This window comes from Zonotrichia leucophrys, chromosome 27, assembly GCF_028769735.1.
Source record: "Zonotrichia leucophrys gambelii isolate GWCS_2022_RI chromosome 27, RI_Zleu_2.0, whole genome shotgun sequence".
Taxonomy (NCBI): Eukaryota; Metazoa; Chordata; class Aves; order Passeriformes; family Passerellidae; genus Zonotrichia; species Zonotrichia leucophrys.
Genome location: NC_088196.1, coordinates 318,596 through 340,370, shown reverse-complemented (window position 1 = coordinate 340,370; position 21,775 = coordinate 318,596). Strand labels below are relative to the sequence as shown.

Here is a 21,775-nt window from a genome sequence, read left to right as displayed (position 1 = left end):
TGGGGAATCTCATGGTGTGCTGGGTCAAGAGAAGCTGTTTTGAGGTGGAGGGTGGCTTTTTCAGCTGAGAAAGGAAAAATTCTGGTTCTGTTATTGAGAAAGCTACACCAGTAAATGTGCTGCACTGTAGTTTTCCATCTCCTGTCCTTGGTTCCCTCCAGCTCCTCCATGTCATCAACCCATTTGTGCCAGGGACTATTCTCCCCTCTAAATCAGAGATGCAAAACAGGTCCCAGCCCCCCTCCCTGTCCAGCTCAGACCCTCCAAGGATGACCATCTACTGTTGGAATCTGTCCATTAACAGTATTTTTAAGCAAAAAAGTGATGACTTGGCATTGTTCTTGTCCCCTGATCCAAAGGAATGAGGTTCCAAGCCCTAATCCTTCCCACACTCTCTGTATCAGCACTATGACTTTTCACAAACTGTACTTGTAATTTCATCAAGATATCAAATTAATTACCTGAGATACGGTGTTCACAAACTCATGTTGAAAGGTGTGATTTATTATACCCTCCTTAATTCCTTTTTAATTGAGCTGTAGATCAGCCAAGCAGTCATTCCATGCCAGCTCAAGGTCAGGCCTCTGCACTCCACTGCTCTTTTCTGGGTGGAGAAGCAGAGCAGGGGCCAAGTGCTCAAACCAGCCCAGTTCCTTGGGAGCTGTGCTGGAAAACCAATGGATGGAGCCCAGCTTGGCTCCATCCTCCCCTACTCACTGGTTTTCAAGTCCCAGCAGACCAGTCCAAGCCACGCTGGTGCTGGGAGTGGATGGGCAGAGGCTGCACTATAGCAGCTCAGGTCCCTGTTTTCTCCCTAGGAAAGCAGTCAAGGCCACACTGGTGCTGCTGCCCTTGCTGGGGATCACCTACATGCTGTTCTTTGTCAACCCTGGGGAGGATGAGATCTCCAGGATAGTCTTCATCTACTTCAACTCCTTTCTGGAGTCTTTCCAGGTAATGGTCCTTCACACTGGCTCCCACCCCAGTCCTCTCACCAAGGAGGAGCCCATCGTGGCTGATGCCTCATTCCGCTTCTGCCCCTCCCCAAACCCCAGAGCTGTTCCAAAGCTCCGGGCTCGAGGGCACCTGTTTGCTGTGACTCTGCTGCTTGTCTCCTTCCAGGGCTTCTTCGTCTCTGTCTTCTACTGCTTCCTGAACAGTGAGGTGAGCACAATAGGCTGGGGTTTTTGTGGGGGTCTACACCCTTCCTTGCAAGCAGACAAATTCAGCAAAAGGCTCTATTGCTGCCCAGGGCTTGGAGGGTGCTAGTCCCTAATTCCCCATCTAAAGGTCTTTGGTGATCAAAATTGGTGCTTCACCTCCAGCCCCAGGTACATCTGCAGCCCCAGATTTTGCCCAGACAGGAATGGCTGCTGTCTGTCTCCTTCTATGGAGGAGGAAAATCCACCCCCAAGAACAGATGCTCTCATGGTGCACCTGTGTGATTTGGTGCAGCAGAGCCAAGGGCCCTCCCCGTCCCAGGGAAATCCTTCCCCAGGGTGAGCCCCATACACATGTGGATTGCACATGGATGAGGATATCTCCCAGGCTCTACCCCAAAACACAAAGCAGAAAGCAAAGGAGAGTAGAAGTGAATCCTGGGGCCAGATATTTGGGCAGTTCTTTCCTCTGCCTCCTCCAAATGCTCCCACACCTTTGCTGACTCCGGAAAGTTTACCCTGCATGAATCTGTTTTGTTAGCAAATCACATATCATTAATCCATTTCTGGCTGGAAGAGTGAGGAGGAGGATGGCTGGTGCCCCTGGTGCCTCTGTGTGATGACCAATGTCCCTCATTGATTTCACCCAGGTGCGATCGGCCGTGCGGAAGCGCTGGCACCGGTGGCAGGACAAGCACTCCATCCGTGCCCGCGTGGCAAGGGCCATGTCCATCCCCACCTCCCCCACCCGTGTCAGCTTCCACAGCATCAAGCAATCCACGGCTGTCTGAGCCAGGAGCGAGAGGCTGCACAGGAGCCGACGTCCCCACTGCTGTGGGGAGCCCCTGGAGGGGGGCACGGCACAGGAGCAGGTCCTGCCGGCAGCCCCAAGGAGAGCATGAACTCACTCGGTCATGGGACACCTGCACAGCTCTTGCCCCATGGGCTGGGCAGGCCTGGAGGACAGGACAGGACAGCTGAGATGCTGCTTTGTCATCTCCCTGGCAGCTGTGTGACCTGCTGGTATGGCAGAAAGAGCCACAAGGACCTGGAGAGGTTGCAGCAGCTTTCTGCCAGCTCCATCCTGGGCATAATGTCTCGGGGTTTGGGCATGATTTATCAGGTTTGTCTGCTTTGAGGTGACAGGAAACCAGGACAATGCTGGGACAGCTTATGGGGCTAATTCCCTGGGAAGCTGGGTCAGAGTTCCAGTGAGCACATGCTAGAATGTTGCTGGTGGCTGGGGAACCCTCTAGAGGAGCCAAAGTCCTATGTGTTGGAAGGGAATGGATGGAGAGCCCCAGAGTGATTGTAGACATTGCTTCACGTGGCTGTGTTTTTGTAGCACTGGGGTTGAGTCCTTCTCCTGTCTCTTGCTGTGTCTCCTGGTGTCCTGTAACTGCTGCTTGGTCTGACTAGGTCATTTCTCATCTTGACACCAAAGGTGGGGTAAAGCAGTGGGGTGGGAGAGGGGAGGTAACTCCCCCTCCCATGGGGATGGGTCCTAGAGGCTCTGAACAGTCACATAGAGTTGGTTTGATCTGAAGGGAAGCACAGGAATTAGTTGCATTCTCTGGTTCAGCCCAGATGGATCCACAGGTCTCTGCAAAGCCCTGGACCTCAGGCTGACTCCATGTCCCTGCTCAGAGGGTGGAAAGGTGAGGGAGCCCTGCAGTGGCTGAGGTCCCCAAAGGCAGGGGGACAAGGCCTGGCTCTATCCCCTCCTCCTTGCCCTGCTTTTACCTGGGCAGGTGGGCCCAGTGCCAAAGCTGCTCCTTGCTCTTGTGCAGAGGATGGGACCAAACCATCCCCACGCTGGGGTTAAGTGCCTTGGAGGAGCAGCAGCCTCCTTCCCTCCCTTCCTATCTCCCTCCCCATTCTGGGACTCCAGATTGTCCCCAGTTCCCCCTCTCTCTTTGCCCTCTTCCATGTGGTCACCAAAAGCAGCTGAGCAGAGGAGTGGATTTGCCCTGACCTCTTTGGAGCCACCTTTTACTTGTCCCATACAAGGTCTGGGGATGCCCAGGCAGGACACAGATTACAGCAGGTTCATGGGCTGCCTGCCCTCTGCATCCCAGGGATTTTGCCACTGGGGCCATGCAGGGTCTGGTATGAGCCCCTTCACACTTGTGTGCCTCAGTTTTCCCAATATAAAGACCAGGCATAAATGTTTCCTGCCATGGGGAGATTTAAGCATCTTTGAAATTGCAGTATTTTGTGATTTCCTCAGGATATACCACCAGAAAGGAATAAAATCTTGCATCTTTTTATTTAAAGAGAAGCATAGGGAAAATCCTCTGGGTTCTTTCTTCAAACATTTGTGAAATTCAGTAGTTTAGAGCAAATTCCTCCCACTTCCCTCCCATTTTGATTTTCTACCTGCATGTCTGCAGTGCAGCAAAACTGGAAATATCCCATTGACTCCAATAATCTGCTGGAAGCAGCATCAGTTCCCAGTATGACACAATGACCACAACAAGGACCATACACATAGAGCACATTTCAGTCTTTGTTCAAGTTCTGCCACTGGCAACAGCCTTCAAAAGTGCCCCTTCTTCAAAATATGGGTGTGGAAAAGTACCCTGAAGTTATGCAGTGGTAAAAGTGTGGCAGCTTCCAGCTCTATGGACACTTTCTGCTGGTGCCCTACAAGGAGTAGACTTGTGTCTTCTGTGTCTTGGTTTCTCTGTTGGGTACTTCAGCAGGAGCTAATGATGATCTGCTGGCAACAGAGAAGGGGAAATGTCCCAGAGAGCTTTTTTCCTCATCCCTGTAAGTGATGTTGCCAAAAAATGATGTGCTACATGTTCGACTTGGATTTTTCTAAAGTGGGGTCTTTTGGTGGAAAGAAGCTGGAAACTGAAAAACCAAAGAAAGAAACCCAAACAGAAGCATCTGTGTTCACATCACTGTTTTTCCCCTCTCCTCTTGGTGGTCTGCTCCAACTGATGTGACTTTGCTTTCTGTAGCTGGAGTGTGTATTCTCAGTCTTGTTTGATTAAAAATACTTCAATTCCTCTTACGAGGACTTTTGGAGCATGTTTATCTTTTGGAAAAGACAACCCTGGCATGGTCCCTCCCCAGCTTCCATGGGATCATTCTCACACTGCAGTGGGCTCAGCATCCCACTGGTTCAGAGGCTCCTTTGTCTCCTTTCTACCCCAACTCCATGTGCCTAGACCATGGAGGTGGCTCTCCACAAAGGTATCTACACCAAGAGAATCCCACACAGGTTTTCCAGACAAGTACCATCAGGGCTGGAGAAAGTCCTCCACGTTTTCCCCTTTGCCAGGTGAGCTAATACAGAATAAAAATGTAACATGCTTCACAGCAGGAGGGAGGGCCAATTAAACTCGACTTTCATTTCACACATCAATGTTTACAAGTGAAATTCAGACAGAAACAGATTTCTGGTCAAGCTCTTCTGATGCAGAATTAATTTGTTCATCACACAGAGCCTTGGAGAGCACTGTAATTTAGTAAGCACCATGCACATAAATAATAATTACGGGTTCCTGCTGATTGCATGATTGTATTTAAACTTATCAAGTAACTCTGAAATTAATGACCTGCCAATCCAGTGCCCTTGACAAGACTGAAGCCTCTTGGGATCTTCCTGTGTTAACCCTTTATGTTATCCTGGTACCTTTCAGGGCTGGGAAAAGCAAAAGAGCACTCCAAGGATGGGATCTCATGGTGCTGTGGGATATCCCAGTGGGATGATGCACAGGAGCTTCTCCAGCACAGTGAGATGGATTTTTCTTTAGCTTGTTTATTTGGTTGACATGTTAAACTCACCATGGAAGTTGTTGACAATCCTGAGTCACTTCCCACCCTCAGGCTCACTGCCTGGGATCAGAGTTTGGGTGCCCTGAGATACATCCCCAGCAAACCCCAGCAATGGAGAAAGCCTGCCCTCCAGAGCCTGAATGGAGGCAGAGGGAAGCTCATGATCCTGATTCCCTGTGGAGGATCTGTGCCTTCATTCCACCTTCCAACTAGGCAAATATGCCCACTGCCAGAGGCAGGACCTCTCAGTTCCATGGCATGTAAATCACTGGGTTAATGGCAAAGCGGGGCTGTCATTCCCCTTCCTCACACAACACATATCTGGTGGTCCACAGCTTTGGACCATTCCTGGATGTTGAGCCCTGCTGTACCTTCCCAGGCAGGTAAGGACTCTGGAAAGGGTAGGAGGTTGGGAGGGAGAGGAAATCTCGTGGCAGTTTTACAGTCCAGTGAGTTCAGTTGTGGCTTTCATCACTGTGTGCCCTAGAATGCCCTTCATCTGGGAATGTTGTCCTGTGAGCACTGCCAAACTCCCAAATAAATATTTCATCCTTTAATTCCGATGCCCCCCTCCTTCACTGCTCTCTCCAGCCTTGAGCCTCACGCTATTTGTCACCACGGTTGGAGTTCAATGGCTCTCAGACACACGTGGTGGTGGTAGGAGACAGGCAGCTCTGCCACCCTCGTGAAAATTTCAAAGGGACATATTTTTCCAGTTTGGAGGAAAACTAAAGATCAGAGACACAAGTGATTCCATGGGAGAGCTCATCTGATCAGCCACTGAGAGAATCCTTGAGGAGCCCCTGGGCCACACTGAAGGCAGCAGAGGTGTGTGATCACACAGCCTGCTGAATTGGCACCTGCACAGAGCAGGGATGGGTCAGTCCCACAACCAGGAATTGGTGTGCTCACCCACAGCTGAGTCCATCCTCCCAGCTGGTGACCTCATCCAGGGATTTGCAACAAGGACTGTCCAGGTTTTCCAGGTTTGCTTGGAAATAGTTGCAGTCCCCAACCACCTGCTCCCAGGAGAGCCTCTGCAAGCACCATGGATGAGATCCCTGGCCCTGCCCTCCTCCCTGTCAGGCAAAATTTTCCATGGGAAAGTTACGTTTAGGCTGCTGAAATCTGTTGTTGAGCCTCCTACTTAGTGTGGAAACTGAGGCACAGATTTGCAATAGATTTTGGGAAATGTTGAGCTCTGCTGGCTGAGCTCCATCCTGACAGACACCTCTGCTGCAGAGCATCCTCCGTCCAGGTCTGAGACCTGTTTCAGTGTGAAGCAGGCTTGGGACCCTCCTCAGCAGCCCAGAGCCTCCTTCTGCCCCAAGGAAATGTCCCCAGCACCCCACCCTGACCCAGCCAACCCCACCAAACATGATTGCTGTCAGTTCTGAGCTTCCACTTCCAGCCAGCTGGCTGATGTATCCAGGTGCGCTGCCAGACCTTGATTTTGGGTGCAGCAGGAGAAGGGTCACAACTTCCTTCCCTCAGCACTGTTCCCACAGGGCCAGTACCCCATGGGCCCAATGCAGATGCCTGAGATCCAGATGTCCATGTGCAGTCCTTGGCTGCTTCACCTACTGCCTCCCCATTTTTCATGGAGGCAAATCACCAAGTACCTGTCCCCACCTGCCCTTCTCAGCACATGGTGTTGGTGACATGGCTGTCAAAGCCCAGCCAGCAAAAAGTCTTTGGGGTTTGTGTGCTGAGTGTGGCTGACCTCCAAACACGAGATGTCAGAGCCCCTGGCTCAGTCCCAAAGGATCTTCTCTGACTGCCAGGAACTATTAACATCTCTCTCCTTCCAGAAGGATGTCAGCTTTGTTTGGGATGAAACCAGCGTTTGGAAGAGCAGATGATCCAGTGATGCTGCAAACAGTAGGGTCTCCTGCCCTGTGCTTGCAGCTCTGGACATGCCAGGTGAGGTCTTGGAGGGTGGATGAAGCTCTTCCTGCTGTGGGATGGCTGGAGAGTCCCAAGGAGCTGGTGGCTCTGAAGAATCCTGTGGGGATGTGAAATATGGGGCAAAAAGGGGAGCCCTGGGTTAAGCACTTCCAGTAATCCCAAAAGCAGAGGAACAATTATTGGCACAGCAGGGGCCAGAGAGCTGGAGAAACACAAACAGGGGAAACTGCAGCCTAAGAATGAAACACGAGCACAGAAGCAGGATCTTAGTACAAGTCAGGAAAAAGCAGGGTGACTCTGCCAGCTAATTCAAAAGGAAAACAGGATGAGATATTCAGGAAAAGCCTTGGATTATAGGCAAGAAAAATTGCATCCTGGCTGGAGTTTGAGTGACACTCCATCCACTCAAGCCAGAGTAATAGAACTGCTCATGTTTCTGATTAAAATTATTTGGGTGGCTAAAGGGAGCTATATTTAATGTGTTAATGTGGTTAAGGTGTGTTTAGAGGCTGCACATTGAATAATAATAAATAAGCACATAAAGTAGACTGGCATTTTCCTCTGGGGAATGTCCATTTGTATGCAGGGAGTGCTTTCCATGCAGGGAGTGCTGTGTCCAGCTCTGGAGACCCCAAGAAAGAAAGGACATGGAACCTTCTGCAGTGATTCCAGAGGCCATAGAGATGCTCCTCTACTCTGGAGACACGCAAGAAGAACTGTGGTTGTTCATCTGGAGGAGGCTCTAGGGAGACTTTAGAACCCCTTCAGGTGCCCAAAGAGGCTCCAAGAGAGCTGGAGAGGGACTTTGGACAAGGGCCTGGAGTACCAGGAAAAGGCGGAATGGCTTTCCACTGTCAGAATTGAAGTTTGACACATAAATCACAAACTGGATCAAAGTGCATCTCACCCACTTCAGAAGCAGTCCCACTGCTTCCACCCAGGACTGGGTGCTCCCAACATAACTGAGTCCACCTTGATGCTGGTTTGCAGCTTCTTGGCAAAACTTTCATCAGCTTCCTTGTTTCTTTGTTCAGGAGGGTTCTAACTCCTTTCCTCCTTGTTAGCCCTTGCACACAAACCCAACTTTAAAAAGGATAAATTCTACATATTTTTATTCAGATCAGTTTACAAAGGCTTCATTCATCTCTTTTGACCCCCAGGGTAAAACTTTAGTCTTAAATAATTAATTCTGCTTGGTTGGGTTTGCTTTTTCCAAAGGAGATCTATTTCCTGCTGCTAAATTTCCCACCTATGTGTAATTCCCATATTTTCCATTTCTTTTTCCAAAAGCAGTGCCTCCCCCATAATGTGATAGCAAAGAACAAAACCTAGCCCAGTCCCTGGAGATTTTCTCCTATAGAAGTTGCAACTCAGGCATGGTACACCTAAATTGTGTGGGGAGCTTTGAAGGCCCTGGCATAGCCCAAATCATCATAAATCCCAACCTGGCAAAACAAGATGTGAGTCAAGCACTGCTGGAGAAGAGCAAGTGTGGAGCCAGTGCCATGGCAAAAAAGGGAAATCTATGCAAAATGGAAAGCAATTAAAAGAGAATTAACCAGGCTGCAGGGGGAGAAAATTGCTTCTTTCAAACCATCTTGATTATAGGGCTGCAAAGGCCCAGAGCTCCCATGACTTATCACCAGCATGAATTAGATGAAAAGGTTGTTAATCAGGATTGTCAGAAGCTCTCCCAAAACCAAACATCTTCACTGAAGCAAGGGCTGGCAGGGAACTTTGATGTTCCACAGCTTCCTCTGCTCAGCCCTCACCTGTGAATGTGCTGGCCAGAAGAGGCGAGTGGCTTGTTGGCCTTATCAGAAAAGGGCTGGGGATTTCACACTGGTGGTTGGGAAGGTGGCATCCCTGGTGGAGCTGGAAGGAAATGGACCCTCCACAGCCTGTTCCCATCCCACACAGCCCTTCTTCCCTGACATCCTGAAAGACCAACTGTGAGAAAATGCTACTCACTTTCAGAAATTTAGAAAGGTTTATTAAACCTTATCAATAATACAACAGAAGACTGAATAGACAAAATGTTATGGCACTGGGCGCAAAGGATTTTTCCCACCATGTGCTTGACCCCACAATGGAGGTTGCTTGTAACCCTTTAACGCCTCCCAAAGTTCTGTCCATTGACTCCTCCTTCGCTGTCCAGTGGTGGATGGAGATCACTGCCTTAAATCTTCATTGGAGGTCAGCTATTGCCATAGAAACAAGCCAACCCTCCCAAATGTCCCAAATCCAGCTGCCCCTTGATAGCGTGAGGGGGTACAACATAACTATAAACCTATAAAACTTTTCCTAGCCTGTATATGATATTTGTCTGTTAATTGTGAGAGTCAATCATCACATTACTCATCTATCACACCAATGCTGTTGGTGCTGTGGGGAGGAGTTTGTCAAGATTCTGAAAGCCAAGCTCCAAGCTGTGACATGGGCTGATACCTTGCCAAGGTGGGATGGGGCTAGGGTATGGCTGGCAGTGGGCAGACGTGATTCCTTTCCTTGTCCACCCTCATCCCCCTGGCAGTGACCACATGGACAGTCACAAGGAGAATACAAGGCTTAGAAAAGAACCTGTGTCCAACCAAGGTCAGATTTGGTCCTCTGACCTCCTAAAAGGATAAACCCCAGCTCCGCATCCTCCAGCTCTGGGAAGCAGCTGGGACACCCCTCGTCAGCTCCCTGGAACAGCTCTGCGAGTTTGAAGCAAGAATGGAGAGTGGGAAATTGCTTTCTATTGCAGCTAAAGTGAGCAAGGAGCAGGTGGGGGTGCACAGCCAGGGCTGCACATAGAAACCAGCCTGTCCAGTGCCTGGGGAGAAGGCTACGAGCTGTCTCCTTTCACTGAGCTCAGATAAACCCTGAAACAGGCGCCATGTGATGCCCAGCTGCTGAGCTGCAGCTGCCTCGGTGCCAATTACATACTTTTGCTAATGCCACCGTGCTAATTGCATTAATGGAACACTAATCACACACCTAACGCATATAAACGGGAGCTAATAGCTCTACAGTGACACCGTGCTTCATGCAGAGCTGTCCATCCCTGCAAAGAGCAGCTGTTCCTGCAAGCATCCTGCTGCTCCCAGCAACGTTCAGTCGACAGCCACAGGGCTCTCCCAGTGCCTGAGCCCCAGCACCAGGTGAGCAGTGCTGGACACAGAGTGGCTGAGACATGGGGTTAGGAATTAGAGAGGCATTGATTAGAAATAGATATTGTAATATATGTTTAAAAGTAATTCATGCTTAAGGGGAGAATGTATAAAATAAAAATTGTAAAAAGAATCTAATTGTCACAGGGCTTGCAACGGTTGCAGGATGAAGAGAGAGACAAGAATGTTGACTTCATGTTCAGAAGGTTTGATTTATTATTTTATGATATATATTACATTATAACTATACTAAAAAGAAATAGAAGAGAAAGTTCTCAGAAGGTTAGCTAACAATGGAAAAGAATGAATAACAAATGTCTGTGTCTCAGCAGAGAGTGAGACCCAGCTCTGTCATGAATGGTCAGTAAATCCAAACATCCACCTGAGACCAATCACAGATCTACCTGTTGTATTCTACAGCAGCATATAACCATTGTTTACATTTTGTTGCAGAGGCCACAGCTTCTCAGAAGGGGGAGAAATCCTAAAGAAAGGATTTTAATGAAAAGATGTCTGTGACATCTAATATCCAGCAAGCCTCTGACCGCAAGCAACCTGGAGACAGATTACTACATTGGAATTATGAAACTCCTGGTGGCAGCAGGAGAACAATGCCTAAAAAAAGAACGTGGCCAGCATGGAGATGGGCTTCCTCCAAGCCACCAGGGAGCACCCAAGGGTGATCATCCCTTGGTAGATACCATCAATCAAGATAACCAAAGTTGCCAAGGAACATACATCTGAATATGCGACTTCCCCTGACATGATCAGCGCCTGCCACACTCAGGAAACAGCGATTGTCCAACCCTGCACAGTGAAAGAAACCTTCATACATATGCAGGGTTACAAAAGAAATCAGGGCACCTCTGCCTCAGGCATAAAAAAATGTATAAAACAGCCCCACTGGAAACGCCTTCGTGAAGAGAGGGAGATCCCATGCAATAGAGATTGGATCTGTGTTCACCCAGCGCCATCCCGGGCTCAACGCTGTCTCTTTGGCTGTGGCTTTGGAGGACAGTATTTTGGTCACAAAAATAAAACCTTTTGCATTTATTAATTTGGATTTCTGGCTGATAATTTATAACAGATATTTAGATAAAATATAGTTTAGTATTTGCTGCATTTTACTGTGCCAACTGTCTGTAAAGGGAAGACAGGGTATATGTGGGTGTGAAAAACACCAATCATTTGTTTTTAAAATTTTAAAAGTTTAATGACAATAAAATGGTTATAAGAATACCAATACAGTTAGAGTAATAATAATCTGGACAATTTGGATTAGGACAATATGAGGAACAAAGAGTTATGGATGTCCGAGTACCTCCTTCTGGGCAACATAAGCCTGGAAAAGGATCCACATTTTAACAGAGGATTAACCCTCAAAAGCAAACCTGTTGCATATTCATACATCTCATACATGATGCATAAATTCAGGCAGCTCCAGGGCTGAGCAAGGTGGGAAGAAGTTCATTTCTTCTGATAATGGAGCAATAAATTCTCTTTCTCTGAAAGATTCAAGTGTCCTGTGGCTGCTACCTCGGTGTGAGTCCTTTCTCCAAAATGTATCTTACATTGCATAGTTTCTATTTTAACATTTTTTTTATAACTTAAAACTATATTTAACACACTACTTAAGAAAATTAATACAGCATAACTTTCTAACATAACATATGTAATATTCATTTTAATATTTGCAAAAAGCCAATTATAAAATATGCATTTTTGACAGGACACACAGTATGCCTGGCAAGAGGGCAGGAAATGGGTTATTCCTGCCTGGAAGAAGCAAGCAGGAGCTGGGGAAGGCACTGGCCCTGCCAAGGGGCTGCTCAGGTGCTGCATGGACTGGTTTTGTACTGTTTTCCTATTTCTCATGGCTGGCCCCATGCTCCCTGCACTTCACAGCCACTTGTTAACACCCATCCCTCAGCCCCCCCAGCTCCCTGCCTCTGGCACATGGAAATTGAGCTGGAATTTCTCACAGCCTCAACCACAGCTCCTCTTCCCAAGAGGTATCACAGCCTGGTGCTAAGCAAGAAGGACACGCAGGTGCCTTCCTCGCAGGCTCTGTGGCCTTCTGCTCCTTGCTAGAGGGCAATTAATGCTTCTTGGCTTGCTCGTGTGACAAACTACAGCAGCAGTGGCACAGCGAGGGCAGCAGAGCAGGAGCAGGATGCAGCTGGGTGTCCTGGCTTCAAAACCCAGCCTCAAGCAGTTCAGTCACCCTCGCAGCGTTTGGGATGGGTTTAAACCCGTTTCTCTAACCACGGCACTGCACTAACAAGGGGCAGGTCACTCAGGGGCTGTCTCTTGTTACAGTCCACCAAAGCAGAGCACTCCTCTTAACTTAAATACCCTTAACTCTGCCCCTGACGCTGTTCAGGACCACAGTCTTTGAGAAAGTTGTGAAAAATGCATGTATTTTATGATTGGCTTTTTGCAAATATAAAAATTAATATTATATGTGTTGTGTTAGAAAGCAATGCTGTATTAATTTTCTTAAGTACTGTGTTAAATATAGTTTTAAGTTATAAAAATTGTTAAAATAGAAACTATGCTATGTAAGATACTTTGTTTAAAAGAAAGGACTTGCAGCGAGATAGCAGCCACAGGACACCTAAATCTTTCAGAGAAAAAGAAATTAATTGCCCTCTTATCAGAAGAAACAAACTTCTTCCCGCCTCGAAGGTGCTGTTAGGATTAGAGAGAAGAAGTTGACGATGACCAGACTGAATCCTGTGTTTGAATGGAATTTATGCATCATGTATCAAGTGTATGAATATGCAACGGGCTATTGTTCTTAAGGGTTAATCCTCTGTTAACGGGTGTCCTCTTTCCAGCTCATGATACCCAGACGTCCATAACTCTTTGTCTTTTATTGTCTCATATTGTCCTAATTCAATTTGTCCAAATTGTTATTACTCTAATTGTGTTACTATTCTTTTTAACCATTTTATTACTATTAAACTTTTAAAAATTTTAAAAACAAGTGACTTGCGTTTTTCACAAAGTAAAATGTGTTGGAGAAGGAGGCAAAAGCTTTAGAAATTAGAATTTAGGATTTAGAAATAAAATTTTTCAGTTAATTGGAGAGCCTGTTCAGCAGGTAGGCTAAAATCTTCAGGAGGCAAAGATGCATAGAGGGAGGGACTCGACAAATCTCTTCCCAGGGCATGTGGCACAATAAAGATTGCAATGTATTATATCAAACAGGAGCAGGAGGAGGATAATCATCTGTATTAAAAACAAGAGCAGGCTGCCGGTACTAAAGTGATTTCAGCATTTATTATAATAAAAGAAAGGCCTAAAGCTAGGGGCCCCACGAGCTGAGCAGGAGCGCTCCTGTCGAGGATGCTGGGGCTGCTCAGCAGCAATGGCCCCGATGTTCCAGGTGGAACGGCAGAGATCCAGTGGGTTAGAAGCCCCTTTTAATCCTGTTTTATGTCCTTTTGGATTGGTTTCTTTTTGGATCCTTCATTTGCATGAAGGTTTTAGGTGCTTGAGTGGCTCATTACAGTTCTGTCCAGGTTGGCCGGTTCTGCTTTGCGAGTATGCACTTTACTTAGGTGTATTATGGTACATTGAATACTGTATTTCTTATAACTACACCTTTAACCCCTTTGACAATATAACAACAAAATAACAGTACATGCTTTACAATCTATCAACTATTTTTCTACAGTTTTTAACCTATTTTTAACAATCTGTGTTATGAATAAGAAGCTTGACTAGGCCAATATTCAAGCAGCAATCAATTTATTATTTAATATGCTAAAGTATGAGCAATACAGCGCTGGGTACAGTGGGGGAAGTTTTTCCTCCAACTGCACAGCGATAGTTGATGGTTACAGGTATTTATAGGGGTACTCATCAGGTTTTTTTCAGCAGTTTCTATTTTTAATCTTTTACTCATCTGCAATTTTTATTCCAAATTATTACATCACATTTCTATATGCTATTGTGATTTTAATTTCTCAGGATGTATCTCAAAGAAGTATTCCCAGATGGTGACGGTCCAGTTTCCGAAAGAAGAAAGACGAATCCCATCTGGTGGGGTCCAGCTCCCCAGATGTGTGTCCACCTTTTAATTGCAGAGACTATAAATCTCATAACAGTGATGTCCAGCTTCCCTTTGGTCGAAACCATAAACCCTTGAGGTGATGTTCATCTTCCTTTCTCAAGCTGTTTTTCTCTGCTTCAATAAGGTGTGAGAAAAGCATATTTCCTTTATATATATATTCCAAAGCTATAGTTTCAAGGATACAAGTAATATTCTAAAATTATACTTCAAAGGGTTATTATTGCAGAGTTTTTTATGGATTAAATGCAAGCAAAAACCAACATCTTTAACACCTTAATTCCAATGCTCCTAAATCAACCAGGGTTGATAAACAAAAGATAGGTTCAAAGGCCTTTGTCCATGCTTTATTCTCCTCAGTTATTACTAGAATTCGCAACAATCCCATTGTCGACGTCCACACATTTCGCATTCACAAGTACACACGTCGCCTGTTTGTACCTGACACGAAACACAGCTTTGCATCTCACAACAGTGATTTGGCAAATTTGGCCACAGAAGCTACAGTCCAGAGTTGCCCAACTGCACAAGTTAAAAACATACCTGGGAATCAATTCGTGGAGGAGGAAGTCATAGAATCCTAGAATACCGGAATGTTACTGGGTTGGAAGGGCCCACCCAGTTCCATACCCCGGCCATGGGAAGGGACACCACGGTCCGGAGTTTAGGATTTCCTCCTTTTGTTTTCTCGGGGAATTTTCTCCCATTTTTGTTGCTAAGAAACAATAACGATCGGTATTTAAGAGACACAAAAGAAGTAACTCCAGAGAAGGGGAAGCCGTGCAGCCGGCTTCACTGTGGGGGCTGAGGAGCTTCTCTGGGAAGGACAAAGCCACGAGAGATGGGCTGGGGAGAAAGAGGCTCGGCACAGCCCCGAGGCATCCTGTGCTCCTGGCATTCAGGGGAAGACCTGCGGTCGCTGTGGGGAGAATTCGCTACCACTGCGGGTTCCATCTCCTGCTATAGGAGGAGACGTAAATTTTTTTATCTTACTAGGAGTCCTAGTAAAATATATGTATTGTATTATGTACATATGTATAAAATATATACATATAAAATACATATATTTTAGTACTACAAATAAATGTATTGCATTATGTATATATGTATAAAATATATACATATAAAATACATATATTTTACTAGGAGTCCTAGTAAAATATATGTATTGTATAAGCGGCCTTGCCCCAATCCTAGTTGTTCTAAATGGGCTGCAGCTGTGATGTCCTTAATTGGGTGGCAGCTGTGGCTAATGAAGATAACTAGGATAAAATGGGGTGGGTTGGCCAGTCAGGGAGAGTGTTGGGGGAGTCCTGATGAGGAAGCAGGAGTAATACTGCTGTGAAGAGCTGCGTGTGAGAAAATCACTCAGAAGGTATGGGACTCTAGAAATATGATAACAACAATATGAATACAACTACCTGCTGCCTTTCTTCTGCCGTGAGCAGTGGCCGTGTCACCTCACCAAACAAACAGAGGACTCTTCATCATCTGCTGGAGTGTCTCAGGGAAACCCCGGGATCCCAGAGCCTCTTTCCTGTCCTAGGGAGCCTCTCTCTGCCACTTTTGGGAACCGGGCTGCCACCACCCAGCCCTTCCTTGCTTTTGTGAAAAACACCAATCACTTGTTTTTAAAATTTTTGAAAGTTTAATGATAATAAAATGGTTATAAAAATAGCAATCTAATCACAGTAATAATAATTTGGACAATTTGGATTAGGACAATATGAGACAACAGAAACAAAGAGTTACGGACATCCAGGTACCTTTTCTGGACAACATAAGCTTGAAAAAGGACACACTTTTTAACAGAGGATTAACCCTTAAAAGCAATAACCTGTTGCGTATTCATACATCTCATACATGATGCATAAATTGCATTCTAACATAGGATTCTGTCTGGTCAGTGTCAGCTTCTTCCTCTTAATCCTGACTGCATCTCCAGGGCTAAGCAAGGTGGGAAGAAGTTTGTTTCTTCTGATAATGGAGCAAAAAAATTTTTTTCTCTGAAAGATTCAGGTGTCCTGTGGCTGTTATCTCAGTGCGAGTCCCGTCTTTAAAAAAAAAAGTATCTTACATAGCATAGTTTCTATTTTAACATTTTGTTGTAACCTAAAACTATATTTAACGCACTATTTGCAAAAAGCCAATCATAAAATACCCATTTTTCACACTTTGCCACTGGGGACACTCCCCTCACCATTCCAGCTAGAGCTGCAGAGGTTCTGATACCTCTCGTCTACCAGCCTGGGACGTTTGCTCATTCCTGCCGTTCCATCTTGCTGCTTCCGAGGGTCCTGCTGGGGCACCAGGATCGGCTGCCCCTGGGAGGTTTGTTGTCTTGAGGTGATTTTATGATAACACTGTATTCCCCTACCATTTGCTTTATGCCCAGAAATGGGTCCTGTAGCTTTAAGCTAGGTCTGGAAGTGGGATGGAGCTGGCACAGTTTGTGTTCAAGTTCTCATACTCTCCCATGCTCAGCCTTGCAGCAGAGAGGGAGTTACATTGTTTGCTTTTAGCTAGCTTCTTGTTAGCTGAGGCAGCACATTTTCCTGGACTGCATACTGCAATCCTCCAATGACTTCTGTGGCTTCTTCTGGAACTGTTCACCTTAGCTTCGGTCTGAAAACCAGACCATAAGTGGGAGCCTTGTGGGAAATAGTAAAGGTAAAAATATTCCAGAAAGCTGTAAAAGTAGACTTTGGAAACAGAAAGAACAGAAAACTTAGAGCTAGCTGTAGCTGCAAAGTCTGAAAGTAGAAAAGTTACAATAGTATAGCAAGCAAGGACATGAAACAATAGTTTGAGTTTCAGACTTGGCTAAGATAGACCTTAGGGCTGCAGAAAAATATGCTTAGCAAGATAGTAGAAGGTTTTAAACTTAATAATGAAGTATTGTGTATTGTTAATAGAAAACAGACCCTGTGTGAAGGCACTGTGTGAAGCAAGTATACGTGTGCTTTTAGTGATTGGTTAGAACAACGGTCTGTAAGCTTTAGCAATATGCTATTGGCTAGAAAGTTTTTAAATGCACTGTAACAAAGAAATCTTTGGCTGCTGCTGGCAGGACGTGAGCTTTTGCAATCTTTTGATTGTCTCAACAATGTAATGAGACTGGTGCTGCAATTGTTATAGATGCATAATGAGATTATTGGCTCTCGCCATTAAGGGATGAATATTGTGTGAATATTAAGAGGAGCTTTATTGATGTATAGTTATGTGATTATAGTTTGGATGTCCTCTGTTCTCCCCACAGTTCCCTTTCCCCCTGTGTTGTTGCCATCAGACAGCCTGGGCCGTCTAGGACAGGTACAAAGCAGGCTGCACATGTGCCCCTTGCATGGGACAGCTGGGAATGGAAAAGCTTGGGGGTGCTTAGGGGGTGGGCATGGCAACACCTGACCTCCAATCCAGTTACAAGAAAGCAGTCTCCATCGATAAATGGCAAAGAAGAGCTGACTGACAGACCTTGGGAGAGGCCAGGGTTTGCTGATGCAACCCCCAGGGGTATAAAAGGCCAATCATCCATCTTGAAGTCGAGCCAGCCACGTGGTAGGTAGCTGCGAGGGCAGCTTCCAGGCCTGTTTTTCCTTATTTAGTCCTTTTGTTGTATTTTTGTTAAGTACTAATAAACCCTTTAATTTTTTTAAGTGAGCAGTCATTTCTGACAGCAATAAAGGTCAAGGAACGTATCCTAGCAGTCCCATCTCGTTCATGAAAAACCCCAATACAAAACCCCTGACTCTGTGGACTGCGGGACACCGCATCCCAGCTCTGGACCTCAGGGGAAGCTGGCTAAAGAAAGAACTCTGAATCCACCAGCTTTCTCTGCAGCGAGGAGGTTCAACACTCTTCATTTTTTTCCACATGTCCTGTGGGCACTCTGTTCAATAAACAGATTTTTCACTTCCCTCCAAGATTCCTTTCATATCAGCTGGGGACAGAATGCCAAAACCTACCTTCTGTACAGAAGATGTTCATTCCAGAGAATTTCCCTCCTAAAATTGTCTCAAAACCGAGACATTTGTAAAGCAAGCCCTTTTCCCATCCATTCCCGTCGTGGCCAGGCTGCCGTCGCTGTGTGGGCCACAGCGCCCCCTGCAGCCCCGGGGGAATCAGCGCAGCTGCCTGGCCGGGAGCCAGCAGCGCCCCTGCTGGCTGTTCCCGGAACTGCACCAGAGGGGAAATGCTGGAAGTGCAGAGAACAGACTCTTGGGTTTTCTGGTTTTGTATTTTTCTTTTTCTTGTTGTTGCTGCCATTGTTGTTGTTTGTTTGCCTTGTTATACATATACACACTACTGGAGAATTGTTATTCCTTTTCCTATATCTTTGCCTGAATGCCCCTTAAATTCAAAGTTAGAATAATTCAGAGGGAGAGGGGTCATATTCTCTATTCCAAGGGAGGTTCCCACCTTCCTTGGAAGACACCTGTCTTTTAAACCAAGACAACTTGCATTAGACTAAATTTCTCAGTCAAGTAAAAGCGTTTCTTTACCCCCTTCCCCATCACTTACTCTATTCTTGGGTTAGGAATTCCTTAGTGGATGAGAGCTGATGACAGTCCAAGAAAATGCAAAACAAACCCAACCAAAAAAAAGGCTTTGAAAGTGGCAAGAAAATTAATCCACAAACACCAGACATTTATGTTCAAAAAGGAGAGAGAGGAGTTCTGTAACTTTATTTGAATAAAGGGAGAGGTCATAGGGCATTTCCCATAGGGTCTTTCAAATTGCTAGAGTATGCAGCCTCCTTTTTATCCTAACTTCCCGGTCACATTTCCCTCTCTCGTTCCCCACTACCTGAGGTACTTGAGAGGTACAGAATTCCCAAATGGCCTGATAAAGACTGCTTTCGAATGCAGACACACCCATCTTTTTCTTTGTATCTCGGTTCTTTAACTCCAGGAATTCAGCATGGTCTTGGGTAAGCAACAGTCTGTGTCAGTTAGTGGAATTCCTATGAAATGTATGGTTTCACCCATTGCTTTTCTCACCTATCAGTATCTGGGTTTATCTACCAGCAGGCCCACATTTTGTTTGTAAAGACACTTCCCTCTCATTCCTTTCAAAAGTAAATTTCCATCCAAATCAATCTTCTGGGAAGGATCCACATCATGCAATTTTGAAATATCACAGCAAGATATTTCAAGCTTTAAGGACAAAATAAAAGTCATTATGGATTTTAGGGAAGACTTACAAATTCCACCAGAAGGCCTACATACATCAGTGTGTGCCAGCACTGCTCATAACACAAAATTCTTTTGTCTGAATTCCTATTTCCAGGCTGGGACAGACATTTTCCAGCGGGCACAACCTGGGCAGATCAGCTGCATTTTCCCTCAGAGGAGCATTAATTATTTTCCCATCCCATTAAATCTTTGTGTGTATACCACACTGTGACCTCTCTTTAAGGAAGGGGCTGCATTTCATTAGCCAGCGGAAAGCACTCAGCTTGCAAAGGAAAATCAATACCTGTCATCTGTATTTATGTATGAGCCTTTATTAATGGGGACTTTGGAGCAGAGCTGATGTTCTCTGTCTGTCTGTCTGTAATACCCCCTGCTCTGCAGGCTCTCCCTGCTCCACTAAATAGCCAATCCTGTTTCCAAAGAGATGCACTTTAAAAAGCCTCTGCACTGCTTCCTTTACCCAAGAGAGTAGAGCTTTTTTAGCAGTTCAATAATATTCATGTACAATATAATATTATACAACCATATCCTTGGATACTATGGCCAGCTTGATGGTGTTTCTCTTTTCACCATCATCTTTTTTCTACAATAAAAGGAAAAAATTAGTCAGGGCTCATAAAAAACACTCAGTCAAATACATATTTTTTTGCATTTTGGGATTGATTACTGACTGATTTTTTCCTTAATAAAGTATTTCTTTCTTGTTTTTCTTTCCCACTGGAAGATCAAAAGCCCAAGCAATACTTTACTGGCAAAATGTCCAGCTTTCAGTTGTTGAAAACCTGTGAAGTTTTGGCCTGGAACCAAAATCATGAAAGTATTTCCAAGGAGTATTTTAAAACCTCAAAACTCTTCTTAGTATTTAATGTTTTCAGTTAAGATTTATTTTTTACAAGTCCTAGAGCAGATGTAGTCTGGGAGGGAGCTGTGCATTCATCACCTCTGTCTACAGGTCGTGTGCTCTCATGGCTGTGGCAGGGCGAGAGCTGAGGATCCCTGGCACGTTCTTCCATATCCCAGCTCCTCCTGCATAGTGACTTACGCGTTAATTTGAAGCTCTGAGCTGGTTTCACCTTCCCTTAGCCCAAGAAGGGATCTCAAGATGGGACATATTGGCAAGGCATCTGTTTTGGGTAGCAGTAATGCATGAGTGGAGGCAGCTTCCTAATGTGGCATCTCTCCACAGCAGCAGTAAAAAAAAATTTTAAAAATTTAAAAAAAAAAAAAAATTCTGCCAGCCAGAAGCGGGGCGGGTGAGTTTTGTTTGCCAGGGAAAAGGGCCGTGGTTTGTGTTGGGGGCCTGTGGCTGGGAGTGGCCGGCTGGCTCCTGAAAATCCACGATACGCAGGATGGTTCCCAGATGAAAGGTGGCACCAGTGCCAAGTCAGGCTGGTTTGATAGAGGCAAGTGGCTCCTGCAATCTGCCAGGTAGAAGATGGGCAGGTCAGTTTTACTTCCAGGGAAAAGGGCCGTAGTTTGCAGAGACTGGAGTGTCTTCTGCCTGCAGCTCAGCTGGACCTGCCTTTCCCCCATGGTTCCTGATAATGTTTTGAAGTCCTGGATATTCCTAGCCACATCTGGATCGTCTTTCTCTCTTTCTTCATTCATTCACGGCCCAAGAGTGGACTTAACCTGTGGAGCTGCTGATTTCTTGTGAAGAATTACTTGATTTAAACAGCCTCATTCATTGATCCTCTCCATGTCTCCAATCCCTCCCAAAAATAAAGCAGGAGATGGAAACCACTGTTGGCACCAGGCTTGGCATGCATAGCACAGACAGCTTGGCATGGGAAAATGGGCCACAGCAGCTGTGAGAACCTCAATCACCTTCAAATCGAAAATTAATGACTGAACCTCAGTGTCTCAGAGCTGGAGAGATTTTCTTCTCATTTACTCAAAACTAAAAAGGAGAGGCAAGGTGAGGTTTGCTCACACAGATCCTGGAGAAAATTGATTTTCAAGGGGCTTCTCATTGTGTTGCTTTCCATGAAAGGAATTTCTCAGCAAATACTGAATGCTGAGAAATTCATGGAGATGTGACCCCATTCATTTTCTCTATTAAATTGCTTTCACCTCCATTAAAATTCTTACAAAACTAGGGGGTTTAATTCATCTGGAAAATTCCCTTCTGGTCCTTTCAATTGAAGGAAAATTGCTGGGGAAGCTTCTCATTCATGTAAGAAAAGTTGGAGGGAGACTCAAGGCATGCTGTTCTCTTTTCTGGGGCATATTCATGCCCCACCAATGCACATCTGCATTGATAAGAGACTGGCAGCTCTGCAGTGTCCTGTGTCACTCATTGTCCTGTGTCATTGCAGCAGCTTCAGCTGCAATGGGGAGGAGGGGAAATGCAGCTTCTGGATGATCCTGCAGCATCACCAGATATCACAGAATCATTAAATACCCTGAACTGGAAGGAACCCAAAAGGATCATCGAGTCCAACACCTGGCCCTGCACAGGCATCCTAATAATGGCTCCCTGAGCATCCCTGG

The 21,775-nt window shown here is 45.7% G+C and overlaps 1 protein-coding gene across 1 annotated transcript in view; it reads left to right on the top strand.

Moving 5' to 3' along the window:
- Nucleotides 1–4,176, top strand: part of CRHR1 (corticotropin releasing hormone receptor 1) — a 39,080-nt gene extending 34,904 nt beyond the window's left edge. Inside the window, exons 11-13 of the mRNA XM_064733660.1 lie at nt 819–954; nt 1,123–1,164; nt 1,811–4,176. Of these exons, the coding sequence (XP_064589730.1) occupies nt 819–954; nt 1,123–1,164; nt 1,811–1,951 (319 nt within the window). The 3' untranslated portion in view covers nt 1,952–4,176. The remainder of the gene's footprint in view (nt 1–818; nt 955–1,122; nt 1,165–1,810) is intronic.
- The last annotated feature ends 17,599 nt before the right edge of the window (nt 4,177–21,775 follow it).